Consider the following 11205-nt stretch of genomic DNA (forward strand, 5'->3'; position numbering starts at 1 on the left):
GGCTTGTAGGGTGTAAACTGTGACCTGCAGCAAAGAGCTTTGGAAATATTCAGGATCAGGGCCCAGAGGCTGCAAAGGGCTATCCTCTTGTACAAAAGGGACCTAGTTTCACATGCAGCCCTGCAGCAGCTGAAACCTCCCAGACTGGTGTGGAGCACCAGCTTACTCATATGTAGTCTTCTCTCCATGCTGATGAGCAGGATGATGTGAAGAGCAGGATGAGGAAGGAAAAGTTATCACCACCTCAGTGAGGGAAGGAGAGGGATTCTCAGTGCCACTGTAGCTCTGCTCATTGTGGTGGAGATGGGGGGGGCCACCTGGGAAATGCTGGCTTCATGTTGGAACCTGAGATGCTACCTCCCTTGGCACTGCTAACTGCTCCCAAACTGGGGTGAGGGAAGGACTTTTCTTCTGGGTTGGCTTATATTTTGGAGTGACATTTTGCAGTTGTAGAAGAAGGAAGGAAATCTTATTTGCCTATAAAAGGATTCCCTGCCTGTATCCCACATGCAACATGTGACTAGGATGATAAGAGAAGAGGTGGAAATCCTCTAAATGATATACCAGGGCAGGATATCCCAGGGAAATATTCTGCATTTCCCCTCTGCCTTTGAGATCTCTGACAGGTCCTTGGAGCTGCTCTGAAGAGAAGAAAGCATTATGATCACACTGACGCAACACCATTCCTTCAGCAAGCTATATATATATATTTATTTTATAATAATTTGAACAGTGGAGAGTTTGACAATAGTGACAGCCTCAGAAGTGTGCACTCTGCAGGAACAGGTTGCCCAGAGAGATGGTGGCTGCCCCTTCGCTGGAAGTTTTAAGGCCAGGCTGGAGAGGGCTCTGAGCAACCTGATCTAGTGGGAGGGTTGGAACTAAATGATCTTAACCCTGAAAATTCAATGATTCTATGAACTAGCTATGCTGGTGATCCAAAAAAGTTCAGCAAGATGGGAAAAGACATTACAGAGTGACAGCCCCAGGCAGCAGAGGTGGCTGTTTGCCAGGTTGCACTGCTGCACTGGTTCTTTGCTGAAACAACCGAGCTGTCCTAATAAATTCCCTGTGTAAAAAAATATATCTATAAACTGTGCCTTAGTAAGAACGATGCAGCTGCTAACGGTGCTGGACGTGGCCAAACGAGATGCTCGGAGGCTCCGTAATGCAGCACCGAGCTGTGGTGACTTTCTTTGCCAAGAAGTGACTCTACCTGAATGTCTGCGCGCATACGTACATGTACACCTACACATACCTATAGCTTTATAATCCTGCTGCCGAGGGAGGGTGGGGGGGTGGGGGAAGACCCACCATGGGAGGGCAGGGCTGGGGGAAGCCCTCGCCGCTACACGATCATGAACTGGCAGATGTAGGGCAGCTGCTCCCTGCACCTCTTGTCGAACCACTTGCCAGCAGCGGCCCCTGACAAGGCCGCGCAGTTTTCCAGCTTCCCGCCATCGGGCTGGGTGGTGATCTCAGTCTCCCAGTTCTTGTAGCGGGTGGAGCTGCCCGTCATGTCGACCCATTTGCCCTCCGCTGCCATGTCGTTGAGGCCCAGCCAGATCTCCGCCTCGGAACCGATGCTCTTACGCATGTAGTCGTAGAGGGCGTCGTTCTCCTCCCCGTTCTGAGGGGTGCTGAGCGTGCCCCCCTGAGAGATGCAGCTCTCGCTGGCCTCGTGGTACGCCTTGATCTCCGGAAACGCGAGGAAGCATTTTAGGTGAATTTTGGTGCCTTTCAGGCAAACTGGGAGGTTGCCACGTGAACAGAACCGAACCAAACGAAACAAGCAAACAAACAAACAAAAAAAAAAAAAAAAAAGCAGGTAATTTGTTTTAAAAACAGCACCCAGGATGAGGCAACAGCAGCAAACACAGCACGCAAGCGACAAACTTAATTCCTTAGGCTTTCAACATCACAGAGGTACCAGGGGCCTTCGCCCCCTATGCAGGGCACAGCTGTGGGGACGTGTCCCAGGATCACAGAGTGTCTGTGTTGGAAGAGACCTCCAAGATCATCCAGTCCAACATTTGACCAACACCATAATCTAACTACTAAACCACGTCCTTAAGGACCAGGTCCAAATGCCTTTTAAATGCCTACAGGGATGGTGACTCCAGCACTGTCCTGGACAGGGCATTCCAATGCCTGACAACTTTCTCTGTGGAAAAATGTTTCCTAACATCCAGCCTAAATCTCCCCTGGTGCAGCTTCCTCTGCTCCTATCACAGTTCACTAAGGAAAAGAGGTTGTCTCCCTCCTTGCTCCAACCTCCCTTGAGATAGTTGAAGAGAGTGTCCTCCCCATCTGCAGACTCTTGGGAAAAATGGACCTCAGGGTTCCCATGTTACCCTCCTGGGCTGTGCCCCTGCTGAAGCAGAGACATGGAGTGGTTCTCCTGCCCTCCTCCCCCCCCCCAGGCCTCACTTTTCCCCAGCTGCTGCTATGCTTTCTCTGATGAGCTTGTGAGATGTTTCTGATGGGCACAGCAGGGTGATGGAGTGTTTTGGAAGAAAGTCTGCACTTTCAATTCAATCATTTTAATTATGCAAGCATGGGGAAGATGTCTTTTTTAATAGGCTTTGATCAGAAGTGTTGTACTTGCATAGTTTGAGGCCTTCAGAGGAAATTTCTACGTGCCTCTGATGTTATTGTTAAGAATGGCAATTTATTTTACATTTTTTAAGCTATGAGGGTCTAAACCCTGAGACCACAGGGTACTGCAGCTATACAATAACTAATCAGAGCCATGTATTAATATCCAAACTAATGAATGTGAGCTTGAAAGTAAAGCCTTGATTTCACTTGTGTTCCTTTTCTTTTAAGGAGAAAATTCTCCTTAACTCTTATCTCATTTCTGTTTCACGTTCTGCAAATCCCTTTTCTATCAGTGTTGGCAGAGTTTGCACACAGTAACAGTGGAGAACAGCTGGGAGATGGACATTTTAGAACTGCCCTCTGTGTTCAGTGAAGAATGGTGGGACTGACCTCCCTGATGTTCCCTGGACAATACCGTGGATGAGTCCAAGTCACCATTTCACTGGGGTTCAGACAAAAGAGTAAGCTACATTTGGCTGAAGTACAGAATAATCTGTTACCCATCCTTATGATCCATAAAGGAAAACTAACATCTGGCTCAGTGTCACAGAAATATCTGCAGCTTTGCAGAAGGGAAGCTCTAGCACAAAAAACCAGGGGCCCAATGTTGCACAACTCATGTCATTGACTGCCTGAGGAGCTTCATCTGCCTGAAGGAACTGCACCTCTCTCCCAGTGATGGACTCAAGGGCACCCAGGGGTGCTTTGGCATCTCTTGATAAAGCATGTGGAGCAATTGGAGATGTTTTATAAGCAGCTCCTTTCTCAAAGCAAAAGCCATACATTCTTTATCAAGTCCTTTACCTGTCTGGAGTGCTTGCTTTTCCTTCAGCAGAGCAACCTCTTGAGAGATGTTGTCAATCATGGCCTTCAGGTCTTCAACCATTTTGAGGCTCACACCATCTGTCAGAGAAACCAAGGGAGGCATAAACATCACCTGCATCCCACAGAGAGTTCCACATCCTGCTGTTTCTACCACCAAACCTTCCTGTTTCTCTGCCCTCAGAGAAAAAAAAACAAATGGGATCTGCTAAGTCAATGCTACTGTCCTCTTGTACATCCATCAGAGTGAGCATTTGCTCATGTGCCTTGGAAATGGTGGAGTTCAGACACTGAGGTGTTTCTATTCATTATTCTCTCCCTGCTGCTCCTATCGCTTTACCTTGCCTGGTGCAAGCATCCAGTAGTCCCCATGGGGTAAAAGAGAAGGGGTCATTTGTCCACAAATGAAGGAAGTCGAAATGTTGGGTTTCCATGAGGGTCAAGGAGATGGGGAGCCAAGGCACCCAGCCAGGTAAGTGGTGAAGCAGTTTGGATGCAGACCAAAACCACCAACCCAAAGATTACACAGAGCCATGAATACGAAAAGCCAGACACCTCAGGAGGTGGGCATTAAGCTGCTTTATTCATTGCTCAATTAACTTTAATGAGTTCATTTAACACTGTGGCACTGAGTTATTATTTTGATGCCTTTGATGAAAACACTTTAAGGGAAACAGCTAATTAATGTGGGGGGTTTTTTGTTTTAGTTTTTGTTTTGCTTTTTTTTTTTTTTCCCCTATGTAAGTCCTCCTTGCAGCAGAACAAATGTCCCTTAGGTTTAAGTAACATCCATGGGCCATGGCAGGACACTGCCAATGTGTCTTTCTGGGGCAGCTCCTTAACAATGTTCCAGCCAGGGTTGCTGATGGGTTCCTGCCTAGAAGGTCCTCATCACCCAAAGTGGACACATCTTCTTGATAACTGCCTAGGCACCCTGTCCCTTTTCACCACCTCATTTCTAAGCCCAGGGCCATAAGATGTTCCTTTGTCAAAGAGTAACAGGGACAGGTTAATTTGCACTTCAGCTACAAAGCAAGTGCCACAGCTATGCCAACAAACACGGGTTTTTTGTTGTGTGAAGAAAGGCGGTGAGAGTTGGTGTTGTTCAGCCTGGAGAAACAAAGGCTCTGAGGAGAACTTGGAGCACCTTCCAGTACCTAAAGGAACTACAGGAAAGACTTTTCACAAGAGCATGTAGTGATAAGACAAGGGGTAATGCCTTTAAAATGGAAGAGGGGAGATTTAGGTTAGCCACTAGGAAGAAGTTCTTCACTATGAGGGTGGTGAGGCACTGGAAGGGGTTGCCCAGGGAAGCTGTGGATGTCCCCTACCTGGAAGTGTTCAAGGCCAGGTTGGATGGGGCTCTGAGCAACCTGGTCTAGTGGGAGGTGTCCCTGCCCATGGTAGGGGGGGTCAGAACTACATGGGCTTTAAGGTCCCTTCAAGCCCCAGCCATTCTGTGATTCTATGACATTGCCAGAGGTTTTTGTCTCTGTGTTGTTATGTCCCCAAGGCTCAACTCCTGAAGCCCCTATCACAGCCTGGGTTTGCTGTCACTGAAGCCAGCGTTGGGGCTGCCAATGCTGCCCATGGGAGCTGGAACAGGCACTGTGTGGCTAACCATGACCCCAGGGCTAATCATGGTCAGAGGAAAGATGAAAAGGAGACTTGGGGAAGGATGTGGGTCACAATAACCTGTTAGTTTGAAGGCCTGACCACTCATGTATTCAGTGCTGCAAATGGGAGCTCTTTCCAGTTTTCTTTTGCTCTAATTATATGCTGAGTACCAACCAAATTTCTCTGCACTCCATTTTGATAATTTTACTACCCCTAGATGAAAGCTGGATCTGTATCTCAGTTTCTTAGCTTTGTCGGGGTGGATATAATCTGGTTTGTTCCTATCCAAACAGGTTTCTGTCCCTCAGCAGGGCGAGCATCACTCTGATTCACAGTGTCTGTTATCAAACCTCCCTGGTCAGCAGTATTTCTTCTGACACCAGGCATTTTCCTGAATGTCCCAGCTGGAAAAGCCAGGTCCCATATTGCAGTCTGTCCCTGGATCAGAAGAGGCCATCAAACACATCTGCTGGCTTTTTATCAGTGTAAATGTTCACAGAAATATTCCAGGAAGAGCACACAGGCTCTAAGATTAGATTGGAACTTTGGGCAGTGCCCACATCAACCCCTACCCACTGATTTATGCATCTGAACTCTGATGGCCACCTCTAATTACTTTAAAAATAGACGAGAGCTACACAAAGATGCTCCATTCAATGCACCCTGCTGTGGCTTCTGTGGTCCACCACCTGCACCCCTGAGCTGGGGGGTGCCACTGTCCCTGATCATGGGTGCAATCATCCCCAGGCAGGGGTGTCATTGCCCCCCAGACAGAGGTGGTGTCACTCACCAGGGCTCCCACCTTCCCTGGGCACCCTTCTGAGGCTATTGAAGGAGGACAAATCCATCTGGCCCACAAGACATCAGGGTTTGGGGAGAGTCTGCAGAATTGCTGCATCTAGGAAAATCACTGGGGAGCAATTTGAAGGGGAGGGAAAACAAAACAGTGGGCAAAGTGAATGTGCTAGCTCAGCGTTTTGTAAATGCTATGGTTTGGCTTTTTCATGTTGAAACAGCACCATTTCTGTTCTGAAGCAGATCCAAATGTAAGCAATAATTTAAAAAAATAACAAAAAGCAAAACAAAAGAGAAAATAAACAAATAAAAGATTAAAAAAAAGAACAAGAAAAAGCTTGGCTTGAATCACCATTTTCTTTTCTAACATTTGAGGTTTGGCTCAAATTAAAAAAAAAAAAAAATCCAGCCAGAGACCCCAACCCTTCACCCTTCCTGACCCTCTCCAGTGAAGAGCAGGGGGTAAGCCAGGAAATGGAGGTGCTGGGGGCCTAGGATGGGGATGGGGATAGAATGTGACTATCCTGCCCACACTGAGGGCAGAAGCAGACAAGCCCATGTCCCTGCAGCAGCTGGGCAAGGCAGGCTTGGACATAGCAAGGGGTTGGGGGCAGAGAGAAGCCTCATGGAGGATTTTTAGTGCTATCCTCCCTCTTTCCCCACCCCCTGGTGATGATAAAAAAAATTCAGAAAAAAGTGAACTAAGAAATACTGGAAATTTCCAGTAAAAGCAGGGCAGCTTAGCAGCCATGGGACGGGATGTAACTAGCCAAAAAATGCCAAGTTTGGGTGGTTTTTTTCCTTTTCCCAAAGAAAACTCAACCTTTCCTTTGAAAAGAAATCCCAAATCTCCCAAGAAAAATTGCCACCAGCTGTTTCAGATGGCTTGATTTTGATTTTTGATATTGCCCTCTGAAAACATGTTTAAATTGGAGCCAAAATTTCCTGTCAAAAATGTTAACTTTTCTCCCACCGCTTGATTTTTCTCTTACCTACTTCTCAGCAATGGGTTACAAACAGCAGTTCTAGTGACATGGAGAGAAAAAAAAAGAGACCTCTAATAAACTATACTTCTCTCTCCCAATACATTAAGTGCAGCACTTGTATGTCCCCAGTACCAACCCAAGGAGGTATTTTTGCTCTAGCAACAGACACAGACATGGAACAAGCAGCTATGTAATGATTTCATAGAAAGATCTAATAGGAGAAAAAGGCAAAATTTCTCAAGGGTGGGATCAGGCAAAAATAGCCACTGGGTAAGCTGAGAAAGAAGCTTTGCCAAGTGAATTCCTGGGATATTTCTTCCTTGCTCCCTGCTTTGCTCCAAGCAGCCAAGTGCCTGCCAGAAGCAGCCTAAGCCCAGGACACATCAGGCAGGCAGGGTCACACCCCACCGGGCTGCAACCAAGCTGTCTTCTCCTATAGTTGATGTGCATTGAGACAGAGGGACACAATCAGAGAATGAAAAAAAAAACCCTCCATTAGGAAAAGAAAAATTTAGCATTGTTTTGTGTGTATTGCACTTTGGTTAGCCTGAGTATCTGGAGATGTCAAGCTCATGTACAGCTTGACATAGCAGGGGCAAGAGTTCTAAAATGAAGATCTGTGTTGATATTTAATGGATAATATATTTTCTGCCTACTCTTGTGTCCAGTTCTGCAACAGCAGTCTGTCTTCTGCCATTTACTTGCTTCTGAAAAATGAATGAGGAGGGGCAGGGGTCCTAGACAAGGAGGTTTTAAGTCTGGGGCAAACCTTAGAGATAACACAGAAAACACATTGCCCTCTGAAGTGGAAACCAAGCTCTGAACTTCAAATCAAATTTGTTCCCATCAAATCGAATTTGTTCCCATCAAATTTATTCAAGGTAGGAACCTGCCAAAAACACCGCAATTTCCTTGCTCTTTTATAGAATGGCTGTGCAATCATTCTCACCAGGAGGAAAAAAAATAGACTTTAGCATGTTCACAGAACCACAGAGGTCGGAAATGACCTCTGAAGACTGAGACCAACCCCCCTGGCAGAGCAGGACCAAAACTTGGGCAGGTCACTCAGAAATGCACCCTAAAGCTTCTTAAAGAGTTTCATTAGAACACTATTAAACACCCAAATGACCAGGGTGATCGCATCCCCCCTAAGCCCCACCAGGTTTCCCCGCCGGGAAGGTGCCTCTGCTCCTTACCTTTCTTAGAAGCTGCTGGTTTTGGCCGGGCTTTGCCATTTTGTTGGTCGGAGACCTGGACGAGGGAGAGGAGGCAGAGGAGGAGGCAGGCTCCCCGGAGCACCATGCTGCTGCCGTCCGAGGCTGAGCAGAGATGGAATGGCTCTGCTCTGCCCTCAGACAGGAGGCTTCACACCCCGGCTGGGATCAGAAATGGCTGGCCCAGAAAGCTGCCCGCTGAGCCCCGGCCAGAAGCAGCCTCCCGGCCCTGAGGGGGAGCTTAGGCAGCTCCGGCCAAGGATGAAAACATCCCAGCGGGTTTGCATTTCTTAGCAGGCTGCTTATTTTTGTTTCACGAAAAAAAAAAAAAAAAAAAAAAAAGAGAGAGACAGAAAGTGAGAGAGAGAGAGAAGGGAATGAATCTACTGAAAGTCTGCTAAGCTAAACATTAGGAAAGGCTGTGGGATGATTTCCTGCGGATTTTAGCAAAATGCCACGGGTTTGATCTCAGGTGTCAGCGATGATGGCAACGATGCTGCGAGGTGTGAGATGGGAGTTTGAGTGGCCGAGGGAACCGCAGGGGGCTAGCGGGGCTGCCCACAGGGGATGCTGAAGCACCAGCAGCGGGGGAGGAAGCATTGGGGGGCGGGGGGGGGGGGAGTTGGAGAAGCTGAGCACCCCAGCCCCCACCACAGTTTGAGGCAAGGGCCACACAGAGATTTCTGATTTATCCACCTGCAAGAAGCTGCTGTGATGCCCCAGCCCAGTGCAGCTGCAGAGGGGTGGACTGATTTTGTTTTGTTTTGTTTTGTTTTTCTAGAGCAGTCCTTGCTTAAGGTGGAGGAGAGCACTTAAACCAGCTCCACTGTGGCTTTGGCAGGGTTGTGCTGCCAACATTGCCTCTCTATTAGAGATGACACCAGTGCCTCATGTCCACCTCTTCCCAGCTCTGAACAAGGTCCCCACCGGAGGACAGCCCTTGTGCTGGGGACACCCTTTTTCCTGTTCTCTGCAGGGGTGGGAGGCAGGTCCTATGAGAACCCCATGTTTTCTCTCCTCTGCCACAGTGGGGATTTCTTATTTGCCCTTAAACAGCCACAGATGGAAGGCAGCTTCCAACATGATAGGTTTGGACCTGTATTTTTGTGCATACACCCCCTCCAAAAGGGCGGTGCTGTGCACAGCAGCCCTGTGGCACATGTTGCTGTACCATTACTCTCATCTAGCTCCCAAATTTATGTTGCAGGGTAAGACTTTGGGTTGTGTCTATGCAGAGTGAATTGGTGGCATACCCTCTCAGCTGTGGGACCTGCCTGGGGCTGGGGGGCAGCAGGAGCTAATTTGTCATTTGTTCCCCCTTTCCTTGCACTGATGGCTGGGGACAGAAGGTGGCTTCCACCTCTGGGCTCGAATCACCAGCTCTGGGGCAGTTCCAGCATAAATGACACTCCACCTGGTGAATCCACCCTAGCGGTGGGGACAGCTGTGTTGGCCATACTGTCCCTCTACCCCTATGACAATTTTGCAAGGACCAGTGTGATCAGTGCTGTGCAGCTGCCCAGCAGCAGCATCTCATCAGGAGCTCAGAGGTGCCCGAGTGGCACCTTGCAGGGAAGTGAAACTCCTCTGGTGGCAAACATGTCCCTACCACCAGACCATGCTGAAGCTTCACGAGCTTTTTGCTTTCAAAACACACCTTCAGTTGTGTAAGACAGGAAACCAAACAGCAGCTCCAGAGGTTTTAAACAAAGGGCTGCTCATCGTGTTGCTCTTTAACCCTTTCATTGCCCTGGCTGGGAGTCAGAGGTGTTTTGGTTCTGCCTCACTCCCCCAGCAGCCAGCAGGAAGGGGAGATCTCAGCCTCTATCTACATCTTTGTCCCAAAAGTGATCTGAAAAGGGACTGTGTTTCAGCTGGCCTGGGCAAAAGCATGGATGAAGGCACAGTGCTGCAGTTTTTTGGTGGCTGCAGAACAAGTGGGCAAATCTTTCCTGCAGGAGGAATAAGATCCTGTTGACAAGTGGAGGGAATTTGTGTAGAGAGAGAATGGACAGGCATTTTGGAGAACAAAGTGCACTGGACACAAGCCGTTAACTTTAAATCTTTTCTGAGTAATTAAGGCAAGATGCCACACAGCACAATGTGAACCACTGGAGTTGTTCTAGCATGAAAGGTCTGAGATAAACAGGGGTGGGGCTGGAAAAAGAGCTGCCATTGATTTAGTTTGGCCACAAGTGTGTTACCCTGCCTCACACTTTCGCTGAATAAGGAAAACCTTGCCTGTATTATCCTGCACAAAGAGCACTCCCCTGCAGGCCAAGCTTTTGAAGTCAAAGAGGAACAGGTTTGGTTTTCTACTTGCCTTTACCACACACACACAACCCCACTCAAATTTAAGCCAGAAAATACATATTTTGGGCATTTACTTGTCTCCTGCCTGGATTATCCCAAAATAGGATGGAGCCCAAGAGATGCCAGACACCCACATACACATACATGTTCCTTTCTCTTGTCGCTTCAATAGTATTGACCTATCCAAAGTACTTTTTGTAACTCAGCACCTCCCAGTTTTCCTTGGCCCCAGGCTGGCTTTCCTGCCTTTGCTTTGATTCATGTCCTGCCACGTTGGGGAAAAAATAAAATGCTCCCTTTGCTGCTGCGTTTGAAGCAGATGGCTCTGGTGTGGAGTCTGACAGCAACCCCCAAAAAGAGGTTTCTGTGTGGCTGGAATCGCCATGAGTGTTGCGTTTCTCTGATTCCCCAGCTGAAATAAGAAGGACAGGTGGCTTTTGGTTAGTCCCTCTGTGACCATGAAGACCCCCAGGTCTGCAACCAAGGGGGCCTCTTCCTGCACCAGCCAGCAGGTCCTGTGCTGGATGCCACCATCATTTATCTTGAAAAAGAGAACAATGAAAAGAAGCAAACTTTAAAAACTTGCCTCTGGCTTTAATACCTATTTTGCTCCAAGTCTGCAGTCTCTGGAGTCTTTGCTCCAAGTCTGCCCTATGTAGACAGAAAAAAAAAAAATCAGTGTTAAAGGTCATGAACCCACCTAACTGGAGCAAGCTGACTTGTTGCTGCAATGTGTCCACCATGGGGATGTTATGGTGAAGGGCCACCTAAAAGCTGGAGGTCCCTCAGCCATACCCAGCCCACTCCCTGCTTGGGCTCCTGCTGAGGCTCGAGGCTGTGGTTCCAGTTAAATAATG

At 48.0% G+C, this 11205-nt stretch overlaps 1 protein-coding gene across 1 annotated transcript; it reads right to left on the bottom strand.

Annotated features, from left to right (window-relative positions):
• Positions 1-687: 687 nt before the first annotated feature.
• CLEC3B (C-type lectin domain family 3 member B) lies at positions 688-8303 on the bottom strand. Its single transcript, XM_071735867.1, has 3 exons — positions 8018-8303; positions 3406-3504; positions 688-1749 (listed from the first exon to the last, which is right to left on the bottom strand). Exons 1-3 carry the CDS (start codon positions 8121-8123, stop codon positions 1349-1351), a joined length of 606 nt encoding a protein of 201 aa, XP_071591968.1. The 5' UTR covers positions 8124-8303; the 3' UTR covers positions 688-1348.
• Positions 8304-11205: the final 2902 nt, after the last annotated feature.

This window comes from Heliangelus exortis, chromosome 2 (assembly GCF_036169615.1).
Source record: "Heliangelus exortis chromosome 2, bHelExo1.hap1, whole genome shotgun sequence".
NCBI classification, from domain to species: domain Eukaryota; kingdom Metazoa; phylum Chordata; class Aves; order Apodiformes; family Trochilidae; genus Heliangelus; species Heliangelus exortis.